A 25,305-nucleotide genomic window follows, 5' to 3' on the forward strand; every position below is an offset into this window, starting at 1 on the left:
ATAGTAACCGCGACCTAGACACGAGTTCTCGCAGAATATTCCTGCACGATTATACCCCAATGACCTTCGTGAGATCGCCAGGTATCGTTAATTAGCTCATTAAAGTCGCCGAAGGCTTTTCACCGATACCTTAGGCGAGTACAAATTACAGAGCTGCAATTATCGAATGACTCGCACTGCAATTCGTGATACCTTCACGCTTGTATATGAAAATGAAGTTTATTTAAAGATTTAAATTATTCATTTTTACGCGATTACTTTTCTGCGTCAGACATCTTTCACGTTCGATCGTTGATCTACACATAACTATAAACGTGCTTGAACGTTTTACGACCGTTTCAAGATTTCTGGAATGCGATCCAATTTACGATAACGATCCTTACCCCTGATGCATGCTGCGACTCGGAAGAGTGAAGACAACTGCACGGAACGTTCATACGGGCTGCAAACGATTGACAGTTCTCGACGATGATTGGAAGACGTTCAAATAATTCATTCTTCGAACAGTTTCCATCTACCGCTTCTAGTTATTTAGTTCTGAAATAGCGTCTGACATTTCGTCCACTTTGAAAGGGTTCGTGTCAAACTTGGGCAAAATTAATTAGATGAAATGGTCTTTGAATAAATTAAAGAAAAATTATGTTTAATATTCTGTGGAGGTACTTATATTATTTGGCACAATACTTTAATTATTACTTTAATTGTAACAGTAATTATTTTTGTTATTTATATTGTAGTCTGTTTCGAAAAAATATTTCTGTAAATAGAAAAGAACGAATTGAAACGAATACCACAGTGTATACAAGATAAGTAAAAAGATGTTCCAATCGAGATTCCACCGAAATTACATTATTTGTCGGCGTCATCTTGACCGTAGTAATGTCTACAATTATTTTCAGATAGTTCCTTTCCTCTTTAATCCCTCGAATTTGAAACTCTGATAGGATGCGTACAACTTTCAGCGTTGGTTTCGATCTTCCGCCCTTATCTCTTCCGTTGGTCGCCAATAAATTTGTCTGTCACAGCAAACGCGATTCGATTAATCGAAATCTGCTGCACAATCATATCCCCGAATGGGAGAAATAATTTCTCAGGGACCGATCTTTGAAATCTTTCGTTAAACCATCAGGTTACTAATCGCTGTAACATTATTCGGTGAGGATAGAATCATATATTTCACCCCCCTTAGGAGCTTATTCGATAAGCTAAAATGATGTAAATAAGTAAATTAAATGAACTTAGAAAATAAATTGAAGGTATGTTTGACAGGTAGATCTGCACCCCTCGGCGGTCACTGTAAGAGTGACTAGGTTTCACCTAGTTCTGGGAATCTAGGTCAAACTTTTCATATTGAGAAGTAATTACTGTGTTTCAATTTAAGTTTCATGTACATATATTATGTTTTTAATTTATTAAAGATTAAATAGCTGAGAAAAGAAATTAAGTGCATTAAATAAATATATTTCAGTTGCTTTTTTAAAATGATTTATTTACCAAGGCGCATGAAGTGGATACAAGTTTGTCAAACAATTATTTTAATAATTTTTATGCTGAATTTGATTGATTTAAAAAAAAAAATAGAATCAAAGGGAGTCAAAATTGTGTCTTTTCATATGTGACTGCGAGGTGTGGTAAAAGAAGGACTGGTGAAACAGGCACGATTGTCATACCAACTGTGCTCTGTACATGCAGACCGATCCTCACGTGAGGGTGTCTGGGATCCCTCAAAATTATGACCCCTCTAGAACAAAGACATGTCCAGTCTTTTTGTATCTGTAGTCACTGCTTACAAATATCTAATAATATAAACAACCGGCTATGGTGGGGCTTCAATCGGCTCTGTGAAAGCTCTCGTTATTATCATACATTAAAAAAAAAAAAAAAAAAAAAAAAAAAAAAAATTAGAGAGAAGAAAGAATGAGTACGCAGATATCACAATCCAGAATAAATTTACGCGCGATTTCGTGCTTAATTAAGACCAATCGCCACCCCAGACGCATCGAGAGAGACTAGAATGATTAAAAATAAATGGACGATCGAAATCTTAGATTAGGGCTGTTAGAAAAATTCGAATAGTGGAACTGTTCGAAATTTTACAGCCCTGCACGTACGTGGTTGATAACGATCCATTAATGATACAGATGAAAATAATAGTAATAATAATAACCTTCGATGCAATTGCGATGACAAGGTGATGATCGAAGAAGATTATTGTCTTTTAGCTTTTTTCTTTTTTTTTCTTTTTTTTGTTTGATTGATACAACGCATTGGAATAATAATGCGTTTTTATGTACAATGTTCAGAAGCGAGAAATTATCACGCTAAAAGGCACACAAGGCTATTAAAAATCTAGAATTTTTCATACAAATGTAAATTTTGCTCAAAGCATGAGTTTTGAAAAACATATTCACCTCGGAGGGAACTGAATTTCATTTTAAAAAGATACCAAAACGAACGAGCCTTCGACAATTGGCGCGTTAATTGAAAACACTAGATACACGATAATAATACTAAAGAGAATACTTCACCTTTTTAGACGCCTCCATATTCTAAGAACGATAAAGATGTTCTTTATCCTTAATTCTACAGACCGTAGATTACTCTGTGCTTTTATTTGCATTGTTAAATCATTCTCTTCGCATCGCGTCCTGTGATTCCTGTTGCATTTTAACGCCAAATCCATTCACACGCACACCAATTAACTTCGTCTTCCTTTCGAGTTACCAATCATAAAATTATTTTTACTTTTCATGATCGTCACTCTGAGAAAACTAAATATTAGCACTTTTACGGGATCCTTTAAGCACCTGCTTGAGGAAATTGAGAAAAATAACTCCAATGAGGAGTAGATCCAGAAGCTCTATTCTTTGCACGATTTGATATTTTATTTTATTAAAATTTAATAAAATTAAGATGCTAGTTAATTTTACTTTATTTGATTCTCCTCTGGATTCGCCCCTGTTTTCGTTGGAAATTCAACCTTTACTGAATCTGCAAAATAGCTTAAATATCTTCTATCTGTTCACTTAGCCCCGTTCATCCTATTTGCATAAACTGATATAAAAATTGGCAATGATATTACTGATGAATGGAAAAATTCAATATAAATGGACGGAATCTGATTTAAACCAACGTATTAACACCCAATACAGTCAGATCCGTTTTTGAATATCACAAACACGATTCTATAATTCGATTCTTTTCATTTCTTTAGCATACCATTGCACCAACGCTCGATAAAATTACCCAAGGAATTTTCCGCATTTCCCTTGACAATTTCTCATCCAGCATTCGCAAAGAGGACATTCATCCGCGGATAAAGAGGACAATTTCATTTCACCAAGTCAGAAAAGTCTTTGTCAAGACGGTGAATCTTTAGGGATTTCGATTCTCCTCGTTCAGGAGGAGGGGAACGATAAATGGGAAGATCACTTTGATATTTCACTCCTCAGTCGGTGCACTCGGAGGCAAAACTTTCGAGATCAACGTAATGTCCATTCAAGTTGTCCTCGAGTAGTTGCGCCAGGTCCCTCCTGAGCGTCTGGAATTCTGGCCTACGGTCTGGATCGGCGTGCCAGCATCGGGATATTACCCTGAAGAGCTCGCTTCGACAGTGCGAAGGCCTCTCCAGTCGGTAACCGTTCTGCACGTTCCGCATGACTTCGCGTGCCGTCATGTCCGGGTATGGTGTCGAACCTGTGGACAAGAAATTTTTCTCGTGTCACCGATAAGCTGGATCGATGACGATCTTTGTTTCGTGCTCGAAAGGAACGAAGAAGGAAGGTATTTTTAAGCTTTAAAATTATTTAAATAATTAAAGGTGAGTCTAATGAACTTATGCACCTGGTATGCTTTATTATTAAAAGTGTATTTTTAAGCTTTAAAATTATTAAAATAATTAAAGATGAGTCTAATGAACTTATTAAAAGTGTCGTTGGGGCAATATTTAAAATATACACCTAGGAAGTGTGAGAGATAAAAAGAACCACCTACCTAGGGTGACGATCTCCCACATAAGGATCCCAAAGCTCCAGACATCCGTCTTGGTTGTGAACAGCGAGTAAATTAAGGACTCCGGAGCCATCCATCTGATGGGCAAGGCGTTTCTCCCGTGTCTCGTTTCGATCACCTCTCCGTCCTCGTTCGCGAACCTGGACATGCCAAAGTCAGCGATCTTGCACAGCTTGTTGTGGTCCACCAACACGTTCCTCGCGGCGAGATCACGGTGAATGATCTGTGAAACCGAGAAGCACAGGTCGATCAATTCTTTCCCATAACCGCAGGTTGACGTCCTCTTACATAACCACACGTTGTCGCGAAACTGTATCCTCCTCTTAGCTCCTCATGAATAAGAATCTCATCCTCCGCGAGTATAAATTCAGGAAAATTTCATTTTACGAGACGCGAAATCCATCGCATCCTAGCGCAACGGTAGCCACCTTTTATCGCTCGTTATTATTTATTAGACGGCTGATTTATCGCGTATTCGTCAGAGCCTGTTGTTAGACACCGCAGAAGCTGAACTTGATTTATTTTATGTCCCACAGTGGACAGCGGTACGAGCAAGCTATTCGAACGGAAATTGTCCAGAGTGTCGATAAACATGAAATTTAATTACCAAGTGGAGATAGATCGTTCTATGATTTCTAAAAACGAAGGGAACCATCCGTGGACATCTCGGCTCCGAAATTTAATTAAAAATTCCTGTCTGCCAACGGGACCAGTTTAATTTATCGCACTTTCTACCTGTAACTCCGTTATCACGAAGGAACCTGTTCCTCTAAACGGAAACGATTCGTCGGATACCATGAAAAAGTATCGATTCGAGCAGCTTGGAAAATCATACGATCGGACCCAATGCTAATGAACCTATGGCTGTTCAATATCAAGGCGGATCGGATATGCATACGTCTAAGCGGTTTCTCTAATGGCTTTCGTCGTTTAAATTTATTTCGTGACCTCTCCATTGAACGAATATCGCTGATCTTTTAACGAAAAATCTTCGACAGGAATACATTTCTAAATTTCGATGGAGTTTTTAGTCGTTGATGCTGAAAAATATATTTTTGCGGTTTAGACGGGAGAAAAAGATGAAACGTTTTCTGAAAGAATAACAACGCTGGATATTCTAAATGTTATTCTTCTGAGAAATATTTTGCACAAGTGTTCGATCGGCTATAAGTAAAGTGCATGCAAGTGGATGTCTTTATTCGTCGGCAGATTGTTATTGTTAATGCATTGATAAAGAAATGCATCGAGGTCACAATTGTATTGTGATAAAGAATCTTTCTTCTGTCTTATCGGAGAACCTTGTTCGAGACGATCGTAAAAGAAACGTAAGATTGAACAAATATAAGAAGTTCGAGAAGTTTCTAAGAAAACTTTGTCATTATCTGCCTTTGATTTTAATATTGGACTGATTTTAATTTTGCGATTTATTAAAATTTGTAATATTATCATCCATTATTCAATGACAATATTTTGATTCACAGGTAGAAGGTTCTGAAAGTAGAACACCTTTGTATACGAGTCAATAAACTTCAATTTAAATCGTCTCATCTTTCCTCGTTAACAACAGCTTCCATTTTCAATTAAGGGTACGATGTGCACCGGCCTTGAGAGGAATTTCTGCGAAGTCGTATACAATCTTTGATTGAAATCGACATCCTGACTCGGTCGCTCTTAAGTCGTCCTTCCAACGACGGGCACAGGATGCTGATTCCAATCGAGACTTCGTTGCTGTTGCCTCGAGCGTTTCGAACGTATGCATCTTCCTACGAATCATAACCGGTCGACGATGATGCTCCACTATTTCCCGTTTTTTCATTCAATAATCGACCACGATTCGCTACTGAAAACCAGTCATTATTGCTATTTAATAAGAGAGAAATTGCCCTCGTATCCATTTATCCTCTGGACCGAGTTGAAAACGTTAATAAAATTTGATTGCACATTTATAACAGTGCTGTTCATGATTTCAAGTTTTCCTTTTTGTCGTTAAAAAATTTAAATTATAAATTGAATTCCAGGAACAATTTTATATTGTAATTAGATAAAATAAAAAATCTAATATTTAATAATTGAAAAATTTGAATTATTCAGCATTTAATTTCATTTCAATATATTGAATAATAATATATTATTATTATATAATATTATGTTTAAAACGATTGTACGACTGGCATAGATAATTTTCTAATAACTTCGAACACGTTTATCGTAATCGGTCGAGTGAGAAAGAACCTTGGTGTTCTTCAAGCCGGAATGCACACAACGTTTTCCTTCCGATGAGTAATTACTGTCCACTAACTTCGGAAAATTAGCTTTCGCGTGGCGATTCTTCGAAAGAATTACGGGGACGTCGGTAATTCGACATACGAAGAAGATAATTACCAGCGCCTCGTTCGATAACCGTCCTTGTGAAAACTTCAAGGAATTTCTTTAATCAAAGGATCAATTATTTTTTCAATAAGAATAGAAACTTTTACAGTAGAGTTGTTCAAAATGGAAAGCTTCCTAAAAGAAATTTGTTGGCTAATCTTAAATTGGATGTATAGTTCATATGGTAAACAATGGGCGCGCCCATATCAGAGAATGACTAAAGTTTAACCGGAAAAAATTGTTTTTCGTTCCGAATGTCAGATATTTACACGAGTAAAAGATACTAATTATAATAACTAAATATTGTAATCGGTGAAACTTAAAAGTATAATATTATGTTTACAAATGTTCGTGACACCTCGCGTTTTTAGTTTCGAATCGATGTAAAATATCGAAGATCATGAACAAAAACTGCCGGACACCCGTCGTTTCTTAAATTAAAATAAAACACTATCGACTAGAACTTGTAGGTTTCTTAATTTAGGCGAACAATTTGTAGTCATGAGATCGCTGCCAGGACCCTCGAAGAATGTTAATCTCCTCGATGTTTCAGAAAAGAATTTTATAAACATCAAATTTTTATTTTGAACATTACTTTAAAATTTTAAGATTTTCGAACCCGACAGTTCAATGCTAAATTTCTTCTTTTTAATTAGTTTCTGAAAGTTAGAATAATATTTTCCAAAATTTCTTCCTTCAAATTTAATAATTGAAAATTCAAAAATTTCATACAATCCTCAAAATCACTAATCCAAAATGTTTTAATTATCTTAGGTAATAAATCAATTAACGAATTTATTCCAAGCTGATCGTACAAAAGGATAGGACTGCTAATTTTTTAAAAGGATTAAAGGATCTGTGTCAGAATCCTGTTCGAACGGTGTGCGGTGTCGATTCGACCATGGGACACGCTTTAATTGGTACAAACGCCTTCGCGTGTTCCTGCTAATGTACGTTTATTGCCTCACAATCGGCCATAGGGTGGCCATAACGGAACTCATCGCTTTTAAACGTTCCACGACCCTCGGTTTTACCCACTGACACAGATCCACACGCTCCTTACGACGGTAAGATAATATTTGAGCTACAAACACCGTTGCTTCGCAACCTGTTTGTCAAACCGTTGCTTTTTCACTCTCAGCCTTCGAAAATAGCGCGTGTTCAGCCTCAAGGAACGAACAATTCTACCGATTTTTATTGTACAACATTCTTTCGACACACGCACGTCATTCATAATATAAAAGAATTGAACTACCAAGCTTCATTTGATATTCTTTTCTTTTTCAAATGAATTAGGAACAAGGTGTATGTACATGGTATGAAGCAACAACATCAGGGGTCATTTTTCGATACGGTGTCGCGTTAAGTGGACGATCGCGGTTTCGTTTTTTAAATCGAACGCCAAGATCGCCGAGGCACGCGAGCACACGAAATCATAATAAATTTTCAGGTAACACCAAGAGGTCTCATAAAAGCAGTGGAAGTACGGATAAGGTAAGTAATAACTCAGGATGCTTTTAATATATCATTGAAACTCGTGCAAGATGTTACGTTATCTCTAAATATATTACACGTTCGAAACTCGTTCAACGTCGAATGAAATTTATTTTAAATAAATCATGTAAGAAGATACTCCTGCAATTTATTTTTCAAATTGAAATCATTCGATGTTGACTGAAGTTTTCCATCAAAATAATAAAAAGAAGAAAAATTGAGATAAATGAAAAGAAAGCTCACCTTTTTCGACGCAAGATACTCCATGCCCCTCGCCACGCAGTATCCAAAAACTGTGAGATCCCTGGATGTGAGAGCTGCCGAATCCTCGCTGAAATTGTAGAAATCCTGCCTGGTACGGTGATCGCGAAGATACGCCAACAATTTCCCGTACATCACGTACTCGAGTATGAGATAATGAGGCTCTGCAAACAACCGGGATTACATAATTAATACCCCGCGTACCGGGCCTTAAAGTTTCATGAAATTACTGTTCGATCAGACGTTAAGTCTACGTATGAAGCGTGCAAGGGATTAGAGGACCCCCATGGCGAGTATACGATGGACCGTACTACAAGGTAGGGCCCTTAAAGTAATTTAACCGGAGCACTTTCGGGCCCCCGTGGGTAGTATCCGGCTGATTGTAACTTATGGCCCCGCTTTTGCTGCCTCCACCAGCTCGTAACTTTCATATTAGGCTAGCATTACAGCCCTCTAATAACTTCGGTTTGTTAACGGGGCATTTCTTTCTTGACGCTCGTTTGCTATACAATGCGTCACAATATTTGTACTCGAAGAGATACGCGACTCTAATTATTCAAACCGGTCACAATCGACTCTGATCTTGTTTTAACTACACGCTAGTACAGCTGGAATTAATCTTGTATGCCATTGATTCTTTATTTTTATGTCTTTTCAATGAGATGATAATGTTGGATGTAAAATGGCTATACTGTAGAATCATTGTTAATAAATCAAGACGACGTACAATGAAAAGTAGGTATCTTTTATATAATTAGGAATAGAATATTGATTGCTTCACGCCTAATACTGTGAAATCCTTTGGGATTTAAACCTTGGGTCTAAGATGATCCATGTCAAATCGTATGACCCAAATTTGGGTCCAGGTCGAATTCTATAATTTAACTCTTACAGAGCTTAGATCATTCGAGTCGGACCCAGTTACCTTGAAGTGACGTGGATCGAGTATATAGATAATAAGACAGTGTGAATCATGTCTCACGACCCTGGGGTCAACCTTTTTAGGTGTTAAGAATCTTCTCTTTCAAGTTCGAAATACTTTGCAATGAATTATATGGGTCTGAGATCCTTCCGATTGTCTCTATTATTTTTATATTAAACTTCATTGTAACGTTATAATATATGTACGTTAATTGGCATCCAAGAGTAATACCCTTGCACAAGGTAAACACTGTTAATTGGGAATAATTGCCACGAATATTCAGTGTCCGTATTTTGCATTCTTAACAAGAAGGAAACAAAGCTTCCTGCAGTTCGTCCGTCGAGATTCCATTTACATAATTAGCGGATAATTACCGTCAGATGCTGTGACACGGAAAAATTAGTATCTAAAGGTCGGCCAACTGGACGTGCGTGGGTGTTCGAATGGTGCCATTTAACATCGAATAAACAAATGAAGATATATAAATTAGTGAGCTTTTTTCTGGATTAAAATCATTCAAATTTGCAGCCTAATCTGATGCAACAAAAAATTGGTTGCAAAATATACTTTAAGAAGTCCATTAGCTGGGAATCACTTAATTATTCACTGAATAAAATTTCCTACTTTGCACCTGACCAAGAAACACATAAATCCCTCAGAATCCATCTCATATGGATGAGATTCATTTTAACAAACGACGTACAGCAACGTAGAATCGGATCGCTAGAATTTGTCATCGATAACCGGTGGCTGCCACATAACGATCGTCGAACGCGAAAGAGATCGCGAAGCTGTCACAGGATCAGAATATATTGCAGAAAGTGGTCCCTTAATACTGCTCTTAATTCATACACGCTAAAACGTGCAGGAATCTCGTTGCTTGCGAATAAACGACGCAAAGAAAAACAGAATCCTATCGGAAGAAGTTCGATAATAAATCACCAGAGTCACTCGTAGCAACGAAAAAATTAACTACCATAATTTAGAAACGTATAACAGTTAGGTGCAACGCGTCCGGAGTATTTTGTTCGTTCTTCGACAAGGTTAAAAGGCTTTGGTTGTCGAGGATGGTTAGAGGGTACTCTTTTGACGAGAGCCGGCCATCAAGGGACGAAAACGTCGCCGGTGAAGAATTTGAACGCGCCCACCAGCACCGAAACGATAAATACAGGAAGGGGTAGGGGCCAAGAAATTTAGAAGCCGTAAATCTTGCGAGCTGCTCCACGCGGCCGTGTTTTTTCTTCCAACCTCGACGAACGAAGTCGAAGAAGGTCCTTCCCGAAGACGAGCCCCAAAGCGAACACGCTTTCGTCCTCAATAGACCTTGATGATCGTCTACGATCATCGAGACCATTCCTTTCATCCTGATCCTTTTTGTTCGCGCCTCTTGTAAGCATAAAAGTTAACAAAAAAACAATTCCGTTACGTTTAGTATGTAGTCCTTTTCAGAAACTCAAATCCATCCTTCTCGAACGGTTTCCAAAAAAAACGATAAACCGTTTTAAATTGATTTATTCCTCCCCGAGATTACTGTAAGGTCTTTCGAAAAAGATACCCAAGAACCCAAATCTTTTGTTTCTACATAATTTTGTCGATTCATTAATTAAACAAACTTCAGGCAACAAAAAGTTTCTAAGCTTCTCGAGAAGGCATTCTACGAAGACGAGCGCAACTAGACGAGCAGCGATTAGCATACAATCGTGAAAAAAAGGATAGGAGGTGCATAAGTATTAGGGAACGGCCACCGCGACGTCAAATCCAGATCGACGTCCACGCGGACCGATGGTATCGGTATTCACTTCTGGCTGAAGCTCATACGAACGATCATTTTGCCGACTTAATAGACGTATTGTGCCACGAGGATCGTCGTCGTGGGGACGCGTATGGAAATTTATACGATGAGAGCGACGATACCGACGAGACTCGAACGAAACGCGTATAATGGGCATCCCCCTCGAACTGCTGCACGACTAAAACTTCACGATTGTCTCGTCGAACTTTTTGATGTCTCAAGCTGTACGTTTGTCGTTAAACCTTTCGGCACTGCGGGTGTGCACATGCGTCCTAGACGAGTCATTCGTGTTTTATGGAGGCATCTGCACTTCCTTTCGTAAGTTATGGGACGTTTAAACTAGCTGTACTTGCTCTTTGCCTAGATATCACTCAAACACTTATCGTCACTTACGAAAGTCTGGCAATTTGACTGTTGCAGTAGAAACAGCGATGTATAGTCAGACAGGGTATAATATAGATCATTAAGTAGCAAATGGAAAGGTTAAATTGAAAATTGAAACGATTGTATCCTAAGTAATTGTAATTACAGTGTACCATGACATACCGTGCTTTTTCATTATTGTAGTTAACGTGTTAATTGCGAATCGTGATTAAAATAGGATATTGAATTATTTAACTACCTTGTTTCGATGTAACAGACAATCAATTTACTCCGTGATTAATCGGACGGTAATTACTGATACGCTCGTAAACAGTTTTGCAATCTTCTACGTTGCTGCTTGAAATTTGTATCATCATCGTAAAACTGAGTGAAAAAATAAATGATACCAGTGAATCGGTATGTGCTGAACTCTGCAAGAATGCACCTCGCGCAATCTTTGCAAAGTAAACAAAATAATCAAATTGCACAGCACTGTATCGCAATAAAGTTAAATTATTGGAAAATTCATTTTTTATTACTCAATGGAAACTTTTGCATATCCCTAATGATAATTCTCAAAAAATCAAGAGTTCTTCCTACTAATTGTTTCCTTTAGAGTAAGGTAAACTCGAGCCTGATCATTTTCGCAATCATTTAACTGCGTAGAAGATCCGTGTGTCTCGTCTTCGAGGAGGCAGTTCCCTACACAACTATTACTCAATTACCGACAGGATGATGGCACACAAGCAACCAGTATCGTCGAGACAACGAGCAATCGATCTTCCTTTTATTTGCAAAACAATAGCGCACACATCTAAACAATCACGCGGTAGCCAAATGAAAAAAGATAAAAAAAATCCTATCGTTGGTGATTCAACGGGAAGGAATGCTTCTCTCGCGATTCATTACAATACGATCTACGGATGATCCTCGAAACACGGAATCGTAAACGAGGATACGTTAGTTGACCGCAAGATGTCCACGACTCGAAACCAGTTAGCATTGATTGTTTTACAAGCTTGATAAACAAGATTTTATTGTAATTGTAATGAATTCCAAAGAAAATAACGGGACTTCGAATTATGTTAATAATGCTGTTTGAGCGAGAAGGTGTTAAGTGTGATAAAATCAAGATTTTAATAGATGATTATTTCATGGTTTATAATTAAAATTGTATGCTCCCCAGCAGAGATGATTGTAGAGAAAGGGCTGATATGTTGGAAAATAATTTGACACGAAATAAATAAATAAATAATTAGATAAAACTTACCTTGTTCGGTACAGCAACCCAGAAGGGTGACGACATTCGGATGACTGCCAAGTTGCTGCATGATTTCCAACTCTCGAACCAGATCCTCTTTCTCCCTTTCAGAAGCACCTTCCTTCACGGTTTTGACGGCCACTAATCGAGTGGTTCCTTGATGACCGGTCAAATCATCGGCTTCAGCCTTCCATACCTAAACAACAGGAAAACAGAAGTTAGATTCAACTTTCTAATAAGATTTTAATTATAAGTTCTGTCTTTTACGTAGAAGCTGAATCAACCGTTCCGTATCACGTGCCATCTCTTATACATGAAATTATATAATGAATTAACATTACTTAACAATAATTTCTGAAGATAACATATTTTTTTCCTATCAATTAAGAAGATTAATGATGGTTTCTATGCGTTGACGTTGAAACTTTTGCTCTCAATATTATGTGATATTATAAAAACTATCATTTCAATCGCATTCCAGGAATTGTTATGCAAGAAACAATTGTAAAACAGTAGAATAATTGATCGTGAGATCATTAGGACTTGAAAGATACACCGACGAACCTTGAGCACCGATAAGCGTAAAAAATTTCGTGCGTTTGCAAGAATAATGATTGACTGTCGAACGCTTAAAACACAATGTGTCATCGTGGTTTCTATGGAGCGTTACATAATTAATGATTTATTGAACAAATGTGCCTGAGATCAACACGCTATCTGAATGAAAAAACTTTCCATGACGAGCGATCAAACGATTATAACTCAGCTCACCTTTGAATGAAGTCGAAAATTTGTCATTGTTTTTATACGAATGTTCAATGACTGAACGAAAAAAATTTATTATCAGAAATTATCGCGAAAGTGAAAGCAAATGAAACGAATTACCGTTTGTTTTCTAAAGAATTTCGGGCTGTTCCGTGGGCTGAAATTCGCGAACGTCCAACGATTTATTATCACGCGACAGGCTCGAAAGTTTTGTTGCTCCTGCTCGCTTCAAAGCAGAAAATAGCGGCTTACCTGGCCGAAGTTTCCTTGCCCGAGGACCGTTTGTAACCTAAGCTTATCTCTAGGAAACTCCCATCTCGATTCTTGTGACGGCGGAGGCGGTGGTTTCTCCGCTTCGTGACACTGAACAGAAAAAAAAGGGAAAAGTTGTATTGAATCGCGAACGGTAATTATTTAAAAACGCCTGTAGAATAAATCTGCGGCCGAAGGGTTCCCTTTGATGTTCCGCGGCGCGAAATTCTATTCTTCGCCTTGGAATTATTATTTCGAATGCACGAGAAAAGGGAACTAATAATTGAATACCTTGAAAGGCTAGAAGAATCTTCATTAAAAAGAAAAATATTGAACCGATTTAAATAATTATGAAAAAATGTCAAAAAACTAAATTTTACCTTTGAATGAATATAAATTTATTTAAAATAAAGTCACTTACCAAGTGCTGTATCCTCGGTAACTTCGTGATCGCCTTTTCAATGGACGTTTTGAAGTCACCGTTCTCAAGATTCAGCGCGTCCTTCCGGCAGCTGATTTCCGACGATGTGTCTGACTCTTCGAGCACCTATGCAAAATCAACACCAGCGTGTGATGATTCATTCGTTTGACGAAACTTTTTCAGCACTCAGCGCTGATAACAAGAATGCAATTAGCACTCGTTAAAATAATTATCGAATAAGGAATAAAAAAGTAATATGAAATTTCCATCTGTTCCAAATATTTTTGCGATTTATAAAAATTGCACTGATTGCACGACGCGCGAGAAACGTTAAATAATTGCACCACACGAATCATTTTGTTTATTTATTTATAAAGCTGGAAGCGTGCCTTGTCGCTCCGTTGAAGAGAAACAATTTGTATCAACAGACGACTTTTTCGAAGTACGACAGCAATAAGGAACTTGATAACACGTTAAACGCATGGCGAAGATAAAAAAATTGACTTTGACGTAGATGCAAGAGAAAATACGTGACTGCCTGCTTTTTTTCTCGACGCTGACATGTGGAACGAATCTTATTGAACTGTTAATACCGTGTACGATACACTTGTGCAGCTTTGAAAGGACTATTTCTTGACACTGAAATCGATTAAACTTCGTTTCAATAAAACGTAATGCGGTAATGACGTAAATAAAATATCAAGTAGTAGATTATACTACATAATTGGTGCAATAAACGTCACTATTTGTCTGACTTCAATAATTATCTTCAATATTGTTTATTTTATTTAGAATTTTGCACCTATCTTTTCCTAACTTTTTCCATTAACATTCAAGCAATTTTTTATTGCACAGAAAAATTTTATTTCCATAAATATCTCCTTCATGTTTAATAATTTTTTTGTTGAATTATGAATAATTCAGAACTGAATGAATATCATCTTCAGAATACGTTTTCAGAAAAAAAAGAAAAATGATCGTTGCTTACATAATATTTCATATGCAATACAAGACTTCTAGATTATGTTTTTTTAATTTTTCACAGTCGAATTTCGAGATTATTCAAGAATCCCCGAGATGCACAATGGTAATCAAATGCAGAGATACATGCAATTTTCTCGTTATGCAATTACGTGTTTATTTTCTCATTATCCCGAGGTATTATAGTGAATCAAAAAAACGTAAGACGTCATGGCACGTATTCAGTGGAAAGAAAACACCTGGCTATCCTCATACAATGAACCCGACGATCCATAATCGTCGATCGAACGATCATTACAGATCTGGTGAATCATTGGCGAACCTTCGCGAACCTTAAAAATTTGCCGACGACCGAGTTGTTGTGCCCATTCGCGGCGAGTTCAGGGACAGGTTGGGAAAAAATTTGAAGAAAAAGGCAATACCACATTCGATTGTTGCGATCAACCAATCAGAACACCTCAGTGCCGCAATGATTATGTAAAAAGTTACGTTGCTAAAGAAAAATTTACTGAAATTTTAATAACAAATGCAAACTAGTAACACGTATCTCGTATAAATATAATGATGACACATCGTCGATAAATTGGTAAAAACAAAAGTGACTTAATGTATTTTTGAACACCTTGAATTTTCATGAAATATTTAGCTTTGTATCGTCATGCAAGATTTTACAAATTTAACAAAAGTTAAATAAATAAAGGGAAATATATTTAATCGTTCGCGGAACTGCTGTAATAGAAAGATGGTCGCTTCAACCACGAAGCTCTATTACCACGACCTACAAACGCTCAACGAACCCACAGAGCACCGTCATTAATAAGACTTCAAAGCGTCTGCTTCCTCGTAGTCGCGCCATTTTCCTTCAAGGAAGAAACGATTCTTCATTACGCTTCATTCAGCGTGCTCGAAGATCCTCAGAACACACGCGAACTGAAATTCAGCTGCATCGTTTAAACGAGACCTTTCTCTTTGATCGACTTCTCGGCCATGAAACCACTTGGTATCACCATTTTCCAGGTAATTATCGGATTGTTGAGTGCAATGCTCGACGAGAATACTATCTCGCGGCCAGGAGATAACGAAAGTCTCGGTTAATGGCCGAATGATAAATGCTCGCGCGATTTGATAATCCTTGGACCGCCTAACGGTACATAAGTGGCAACTACCATGCGATCCGTGTTTCGATTTAGCGATCATCGGCCGGATACGGTACACAATCGTAAATCAATGTTTTTTGCAAGCGATAATGTTGCCGACGAGCAGACTCGAAAGGAAATTACACCCGCCGGACAGGAATCACCGGGATAAAACTGAAACGTGCACCGGTTTGAAGGTACCATTTCGAGCGTCCTTCGATGCGTTGAAAGAGAATTTTGCAAATTTTTGATCATTCGATGGCAGATATTTAAAATTGATTAAATCTCTAGAGGTGGAGATTTTATTCAATTTCTAAATCAGGAATGAGTATCAAAGTAACATCTCGGTACCATGTGATGTATAATAATTTTAAATAATTCAAAACAAAAACGATATAATAAAACATATTAAAAGAATAAGTGGAGTCATTGCCCTGACTTATTTGGGTTACAAAGCATCGCATTGCTCCGAGAGGTTGCCCTGCTGCCCTAAAGAGTTACCTTCTCCTTTCGATCTGCCTGACCTAGAATCTAAACCTAACGTGTCTCGAGTAAAACCAATACAAAATATCACCACACCCACGCAAAAATACGAAGAGAGTTAAAAGATCGTCGGAAAAAGAATCCTTTTCAAAATTCCCTACTGACACGGTAGCAGCGAGTTAAAGGAACGAAAGGAGTGCACGAGTTCCAAGGTACGAAAATAACCGGGTCACTGACACCAACCTCGTTCGTACACCTCCAGGAACTTTCACGTGAAAAGGAGTCTGGACAGCGGACCAGCGTCAAATGTCACAAGACCACTTTCATTCGACGACCTATATTACATATGCGTACAAATGCTTTCTAATCCGTACGGTCCACGGAGGCTGGGACGTTCACGAACGACCGAAATTTGTCACTCACCTTACGATTCCTAAGTATCAGTCTTCTAAGAATGAGACCAACGCCGACGGCTATCGGGAAGACGACCAGCGTCGCAAGGATGTAGCTGACCACGGCGACCGTCTCTTGGGACGCTATGGCGTCGCCGTCGTGTCTCTTCGATATCACTTCACTGATATTCACCGATTCTCGTGGACTAACCGATATCAGTCCAGTCTCGAAGAACGTCCTGTTCAGTTCGTTGCTGTACACGGAAGTGTTGTATTCCGGCAGGATGGTGTGATGGTAAACTGGCCTGTGTCTCGTCCTGTTGTTGCCGTTTCCATTCATGGATCCTCTTCCTGGACCCGTCGGTGGTACCTGAGAGAACGTTTCACGAGCGTCGTCGTGTTTGTCCTTCCTGGTGGACTCGGACACGGGGACACGGGTAGAGAAGTCGTTCGTTACGTTCTTAGAGGTCACGGTGTCGTTGGCTTTCTCGGTCGTTCTGGAAACCTCGGGAAGTTTCGGGTCCACCGGAAGCTCTGCCCGTCGTTCCGTGCCGCGAGGTAACGAGTTCATGGGTCCGCTACCGTTGAAGATGTCCGAGGTGTTGTACAGATGCATTATAGGTAACACGTCGTCCTTGTCCTTCGATTCGTCGGACAAATTTCGGGGCCTGACTTCCGGCGACCTCTCGCCGGCTACTCGCTTCCGAGATTCTACGATCGGAGGACTAGTCGTCGTTTCGGATTTCACATGCCTCGTCTCGGAAGTGGTGCTTTGGTCTTGCGGTATCGTGGCGATCTCGATCTGCACCGCGGTCATCGTGGTGGTCGGTACTTCCGTCGTGCTCGTCGTGGTTGTGGTCGCGTCTTTCGACCTGTACATCTTCTGGATCTCCGAGGGATCCAGGTTAGCAGCATCGAGCGGCTCGTTCGGCACGGTCGTTTTGATGTCCGTCACCTGGTTCGCGGACTCGGTCGGTTTCGAGGTGAAAGTCTCCTTCTCGAACGGCGCTCGATCCACTTCCGTAATTATTCTGGGTGTAACTGGAAAAACTGGCGCCGGTATCGGCGTGATAGTCGACGGGGTCTCTTTCAGCAGGGTCGTTTCGTCGACTGTCGCGGTCACTGTCACGGTCGGCGAACCGTTTCCGCTCTCTGTACCATTAATCGTACCACCCGTGCTATTCCCATGGGACTCGTTATTCACAGGGACACTATCGTTTTCACTTCGGTACACTGTGTTTTTGTCTTTGGTATCGATCTCCGCGTATCTGTTCATCAGAGTCACCGTCTCTGTCGAATTGCTTCGATCCTCCTCCGTGGTGTTCTCAGGCGTTTGCGGAGTAGTCGAATCGATGATTTCCTGCCCGGAAGGAGAGGACGGAACGGTGGTAAAAATTTTCTGCTGCATCGTGACGTTTTCCGCCGTCCCGTTTACCACGATATTCCTCTCGTTGCTTCGATTCACATCAACGGACGCGTCCTCTCGAAAGCCCCGACCCTCCACCGCATCATCTGCGTTCGTCTGAGCACCGAAATTTTTCTTATCGCCGATCGAACCATTCACCGTGGCGAAGCCCTCCTCCGCGATCTTGCTCGACCCTTTCACCCTCCTGCTGGAAGATCCACTCTGGCCATTTGTCAGCCTTCGCCTCTTGCCGATCACCGAAGCGTCCTCGTCGCCGTTCGCTCCGATTCTTTGATTCAGCACCGCGCTGGCCGATTTCCTGAGCAACCTCCTGTCTCCGAAACCCTCCAAATCGGTGTTCCTGGTTTTAGTATGATTCCATCGAACGGCACCTCTGCTACCGGTGTTGCTAGATTCCGTTGTCCTGATCGACCACGGGCCGTTCTTGTTTACGCTGGTCAGCTGCACCGACGTTCTGTTGACCGCGCGTTGCTGCGACTGCGGCACGACTGCGACCACCTTCCTCTGTCGTTCCCCCACCAGGTGAGCAACTGACGCTCGACCGGCTGCGACTGCTTCGACGGTTGTGCCGGCACTGAGTTCCACCGGCGCTCTGGCTGCCTCTATACCACTACCGGCACGAGGAAGCAGAAGAAGAGACGGCGGCGGTGGCTGACGCGGCTGCACCGATCCGCTCGTTATCTCGGTCGTACCGGTGCTCCGTTCTGCGCCTCCTTCTTCCTCTCTGCTTAACCCAGGTCCGGTGTAGTTGCGCAATAGCCGCGTCACGTTCGTTATCGTGTAAGCGTACACGTGCTGCTGCTGTTGTTCCTGATGTCGATGCTGCTGCCGATCCTGATTCTCCTCACGATCTACCTTATTCCCTTCTGGACGCTGCCGTTGCTGTTGTTGCTTCTGTTCGCGATGGCGACTCTTCGGTCGTGCCAGCGCCGCCTCGATCGTAGCCACGCTGCTCGATCCGCTGGTTGTTGTTGTTGCAGATGGAAGAGGAGCCTTCGTGGTGGGAAGATCGCCGGAAGCGACGCTGCGAACTCGTTCCTCCGTGGAATCGACCGGTTTAACGGTATATTTCTCCGCAGCGTCCGCGGCGATCGCGAAACTCTGCTGCAAGCTTCCCTCGGTTACGATGATCCTCAGGGTGGACGTCTCCGGCGACGTCCAAGCGATCGGAAACGGTTCGGTGCTCGGTCGACCGATCTTCTCCCTCGATGTAGACGTTTCGATGTTGTTGTTCTCACGCGAATTCGAACCGCGAGGTTGATCCGCGTGCATTACATCAGATTTTCTATCAAATTCGACATTCGTTTCGTAGAGATCGATCCTCTTGATCTTCTTCTCCGTGTGATCGCCGTACATCTCTGTATCGGTCGATTCCGATGGATTCTTGTCTTCTATCACGGAAACATTCTCGGTCTCGACAACCTCGGAATCGTCTATCTTCCGTGTTTGCGTAGAACTCTTGGTCACTGTACCGTGCTCCATTTCGTTCAACATCGCGTTGGACTCGCTCGAGGTGTCCGTAGGACGATCGGTCTTAAGAGCGATCTCACTTTCCGTCTCGGTTGCTTCGTACGCGTTCGCGGAAACAGGCTGCTGGTACGGTATCTGGGTCGAGTTGGTCGCATTCCTCGTTTCAGCGACCACGTGGGTAGCAGCACTTCCTCTCTCGTGCCGCAGCTGGCCCGGCGGCGTGTCGGCGTGAGCGGACGGGTTATCGTCGGCAAACTTGCCGCCACTCGGTTTCGTTCCAACCTCCGTGGAATTGCCAGCAATTTCCTTCGCCGTGATAACGTTAGAAGCGATCGTCGACTCCGTGGGTCTGCTCTTTCTGTAGTAAACCCCATTCTCCGCACTCCTGAAGGCGTTCTTGATCTTGGACACCTTGTTCTTCTCGACCGTCTGCCGTTCCACGGCGATGTTCATCTCCTCGTTTATGATCTCCTCCAATCGAGGCATCGGGATCGACACTGGCGTCGTCGTGGTGTATCTCTTCATGGAGTAACGTCTTCGAGAACTGGGCGCGGTTGGCGCCGTTGGCGTCGCTTCCACTGAATTGTTCCCAGTGTTGTTCTGAGTCTCCGGTTGAATCTTTTGACCGAAATACAAAAACTGCGACATGTCCTCCACTGGTATGTTACTCTCCACGGGTCTGAAGTAGTTGTACAGAGATTCCGGCATCGATACGATGTTCTTCTTTCGAATCTCCGTGTCCGAAGCTTTCTGACTGTTTGTAACAAGAGACGAAGACGCGGTGGTAGATGAAGAGAGAGCTAAATTCTTTTGACTAGTCGAATGATCGATTTTCGAGTCGCTAGAATATGATTTATCATCCGTACTCGATGCTGTGAGATTCTCATTGCTCGATTTTTTCGAATTTTCATCGATCGCTCGTTTACTTTCCACTTCTTTCGAGATGAACTCGATATCCACGTCCTTGCTCGTTAATTCTTCGTCGATCGAGTGTTCTATTTTCCCGTTCGCTGACGCGGTTACGTACATCCCGTGCTTGGTTTCTTGCGCCTCCAAAACGTCGGACGGTTCCTTCGCAGAGGCTTCCGCCGGTTTTGGTGTACGATTCTGATTCCTAGATTCGAGTGGTCGTTGACTCAGGATCTGTCGCCTTCTCGCGGCTAGGATGCTGCGGAGAGCTTGTTCCCTCTTCGCTTTCGACGATGGCAGCTCAGCCTGGAGGGACATTCGACCCTGACGATGATCGCCGATCGAGGACTCTGAAAGCAAACATGAAAAAGATACATTAATGATCTGTTCTTGACTATAAATATTAGAAGCCACTAGCCTCGCAAATAATGGTATGAGGAGATACGTTTTTTCATTGGATTAGCGGCTTTGGATTTGTGGCGACAAGGTGCGAAGGAGGAATACTACAAACAATACTTTTTATCCGAATAAAGGCTTGAAACCCAGGATACGACGATAGATTATTTAACGATTCGAAAGAATTATCTAATGATAAACGGAACGTAGGAGTTCAGCGATCTCGATGCAAATAATATTCGTATGCAGTAGGGCGCCATGGTATAATCACGACACGCGATTCCGTCTCGTTCCGGCACCATTCGTGGAGGGAAAGTTCGGATAACGTAAACGGATCCGCGTAACAATGCAGAGAGGTAATGGAACAGGTAATTGTGTTACACGAACTCGAACTCACGATCAACGATTTTTCGCCGGGGGAAGAGAAAAAAAATTGCACTGGTAATCGATAAATCAACGCGAGAATGAACTTACCACGCGAGTGTCCCTTTCCGGCAACGATACACGTTTCAGATTAACGAAACACGCATTAACGAGCGGCGATCGCGGAAAAATCGAGTCGCGTTAATTAATCATTTGGTCGTTTTCTTTTACGAAATCTTCGTCGAGAACCAGCATTCATTCCAATTGCTTACGAGGTGTTCCACTGATTTCCATGTAAAATGTATTATTTTCAATGTATTATTATCAAAAATTTATCAAAAATGAAAAGAATTTTCTACGATTTTAGTCATAGTTTTTAATTACCTACAGAATAAATTGACAGAGTTTATACGGAAGTCAGTAAGGTACCCTGTATAATTGCTTTCTCTCACGAAGTCAACCAAAAGTAGGTTCCTATCGTTCGTTCAAATCGTCTGTTTAGAGACTAATTATCGAGTAACGTATCGTCGACACAATTTACACCGCATTCCATTTAAATTACACGAGCGAAGGAGGCGTAAACGGGTGGTGAACGAGAAAGAAGCAGGAGAGGTAGCGCCGAAAAGAACGGAACGTACTGGAGGGATCGCGAACGGTCGAGTGGTCTTGTTATCCTTATTTTTCTCTTTGCGGGCTTCCAGAATCCCTGTACCGTTACTTCACGGTTCCGTACGCGACGAAGTTCGTTTCTTCGGTCCCATCGGGCCGCTGAAATTCTTCGCAGTCACGATCCGATTAAAATCGCGCGTCAAATTCGACCGGTCGATTTGCCGCACCGTTAGATTCTCCCGGTATACATTTAATTTAACGAAGACTCTGTCAAATTTAACAGTAAAATAACCTTTATCCTGACGTTTTCATATGAAAACAGTTATTTGAATCTGAGTTATTAAAAATAAAAATTTCAAGAATTCTTAGTACAACTGTCCAACATCGATAAATTATTCGCGGCTATTAATAAACATATGAAAAGACTCGGTTGTTTATGATAAAAAATTAGATTTATTAAGTACCGAGGTCTAAGGTCGAGTGACTTGGTGCACAGGACAGCGAGAAGGCTTTCATCGTGATTGCGGATATGAGGCAGCGAGAGAAGGAGAAAAGGATCTGATAGTACCGTTAGTAGCATCGAAGTACAGGATTCATTTATCATTCTTCAACTTCCGATCGAACATTAAGAAAGAGCTTTAGCAAGAAATTAGAACATTATCTGATTATATACGGCTCAATTTCAATGAACCAGTTTTCTATCCTATTTAAAAATTCTAGGCTTAGTTATTAAAAGAAAAAGAAGAAATTCTAATGAAAAATGTTTACAAACGAGTTTACGTCACACAGAGAAGGAAGCCTTCAAAGTTAACGGTCTCGATGAAGAAAGGATGTGGTTCAAGTGAACCATCAAGGTCTCAGGTCAAAACCCTTTATAACTACGAGGGAAGATCTTTATCTCGATCCAAGATACGACAACGAGGGTGTGATAACACCATAGCGGTATCTTGAGATAATTACACGGTACCGGTTCCCTTATAAGTGTTCAAAAATAAAATATACTTGGTCAATCAAAAGTAATGTCTATCATTTCACTGACAAACTCCCCTCGAGCATTACGCAAAATACACTTAATCTAATATGTTGATATATTTTTTTATATCAATCCTTGATCGTATCGATGTTAATACTCTCAACGCTTGTCCATAACAAGTGTAAATATATGTGCAGTGAACAAATACTTCCTGGTTCGTATCATTAAGTATAATTTCTTTGAATTTCTCTGAACGATGGACAAGTAAATAGTATATACTTGAATGTGTCCCATGAATATTTAATATCTCAAATAACAGGTTGTTTGCACCGGTCACATTTATCCGCCCGGGGCGAAAATACTTGTTAAAAAGATCGAAGATAATCGTCGTAAGAAAGGTGAATAGCTATACAGATATTAAATTGATTTACAAAGTGTTGCGAATCGGTAACAATTTCTCAATTAAACCCGAGCGATAAATCACCCGATTTACCTGCTCTTCCGGCAACGTTTCACGGCGATGCATTAGTAACGCGAGTTCTTCCTCGGCTCCGCGATAATTTACCCTTCTCTACGCGAGGAACAGCAAAATTTTATCCGTAATCACGACTCTGTTCCCGGTTTCTGAATGACCGCATCAGGTACATCGTGTCCATGTGTGCGCGCGAATACGAGTCTACGACACGTGGAAAGGAGACTTAAATACGTGGCACCGCATCCTTCGTAAATCATCGTTGAAGGGAAAAAGAGACGCCTCTGTGCGCGGCTAACATAGTTGTCTCGTTGTTTCCTCGGCGAACGTAAACTTTCCATACGATTCCGTTTCATCTTTGCACCTGCTCCGCGACAAGTTTCTTGTCGCTAATTTAGCAATTTCTATCATTTCCAAATTGCATTAACAACGTAGAAAAATTGGTAACACGCTCAGGAGACCACAAAGGGTTGTCAATGAAACTATTTATCGAGGCCAGACGTGATTGACGGCCCACCTACCTCGAATACGATCGCACAAACACAAATGCAGGATGAATATGCAACGAGAGCTGTAAACTTCACCTCCAGGTGCAGTATTTCGTCAGAATTGAATTGCAGATAAAGAAAGTGCAATTTATTTTAAGAACTTCATTAACATATCGCTGGTACGAGCGATCTAAAGTACGAGATGCATTATGTTGAAATAAAATTAATTTATTATGCGCATACATGATTATTGACGGCGCATATTTATTTCAGCTTGAAATTAATACGATTCTTAGCATTTTCATATTGGTTGTTTCTTTCAATACCAATAATAGAAATAATAAGGTATATTTAATTTACAAAGCTCGAGGGAACTTATTCATGATTTTCTCACACGCGATGGTACACCGATAACTTCCACCCTATCGTGCAGTTAATGGGGGTTCTCGATTCGTTTCTGTGTGAACGCGAAAATTTTAAGAATCAACCCTTAGGGCCCAGGCGATTACGCTATTTTCGTTTGGAATTTTTACTGCATTCGAAATGAATACTGCATTCTTGTAACTCTACACAGTGTCTCAGAATGAAAGAACTTTTTCCATCTACCATGGTATTTCCAAATAGTTTGGCAGAGAAAATATAAGAAACACGAACAGCCAGGACCAATGTTATTCAAGAGTCGAATCGTTTCCAGATCGACAGTGAGAAATTTTTACAACAGTCTGGGGAACCTCTGCAAGGAAACGTGAGGACCCCGACACCGGCGTGCTCGGTCCTCCTGCATCCTGAGGTCCTGAATAATGCAGACCACCTATTATCCCTTCCGGAATCGCGAGTCATCATCTGACCTTCCGTGGCCGCGCGCAAGAATCCACGTTGCACGGGATTCTACCGAGTGCCGTGGGTGTCCTCTCTGTCCCGCGAAACCGAAGGAACGAAGGCGAAAAAACCGGGATAATAATAAAAGTTTGCAAGGGGTTGGTATACGGGGGTGGCGAAGGGAGATAGGTACCGAGTACCGTCGCGTAGAAGAAGGCACGAGAAGTCGTGGGTTATCGCCGCGAACGTGACCGCATAAAAGATCGTAATGTTTTATGTGAACACGTGTATAAGGAAGGTCAGTTCTGTTCCCTCTGTCCTTGTTCCCTTGATTTCTCGTCGGGTCTTCTGGATAGAACAGCCATTGTTCTGCGACGAAGAAAAAGACACTTGTCGTCGTCCGATGTAGCGATTACTGTTTCTTCATCGATCACGAGTACTCTTTCGAATCATGATTCCACTCGATGGAACAATGT

At 41.0% G+C, this 25,305-nt stretch overlaps 1 protein-coding gene across 1 annotated transcript in view; it reads right to left on the bottom strand.

Annotated features, from left to right (window-relative positions):
• Positions 1–1,869: 1,869 nt before the first annotated feature.
• Positions 1,870–25,305, bottom strand: part of LOC114875501 (serine-rich adhesin for platelets-like) — a 145,633-nt gene continuing 122,197 nt past the window's right edge. Inside the window, exons 2-8 of the mRNA XM_029185863.2 lie at positions 16,936–21,059; positions 13,913–14,038; positions 13,492–13,602; positions 12,484–12,670; positions 8,119–8,300; positions 3,994–4,234; positions 1,870–3,696 (exon numbers count right to left, since the gene is read on the bottom strand). Coding sequence (XP_029041696.2) covers positions 3,449–3,696; positions 3,994–4,234; positions 8,119–8,300; positions 12,484–12,670; positions 13,492–13,602; positions 13,913–14,038; positions 16,936–21,059 — 5,219 coding nt within the window. The 3' untranslated portion in view covers positions 1,870–3,448. The remainder of the gene's footprint in view (positions 3,697–3,993; positions 4,235–8,118; positions 8,301–12,483; positions 12,671–13,491; positions 13,603–13,912; positions 14,039–16,935; positions 21,060–25,305) is intronic.

Source organism: Osmia bicornis, chromosome 2 (genome assembly GCF_907164935.1).
Source record: "Osmia bicornis bicornis chromosome 2, iOsmBic2.1, whole genome shotgun sequence".
NCBI classification, from domain to species: domain Eukaryota; kingdom Metazoa; phylum Arthropoda; class Insecta; order Hymenoptera; family Megachilidae; genus Osmia; species Osmia bicornis.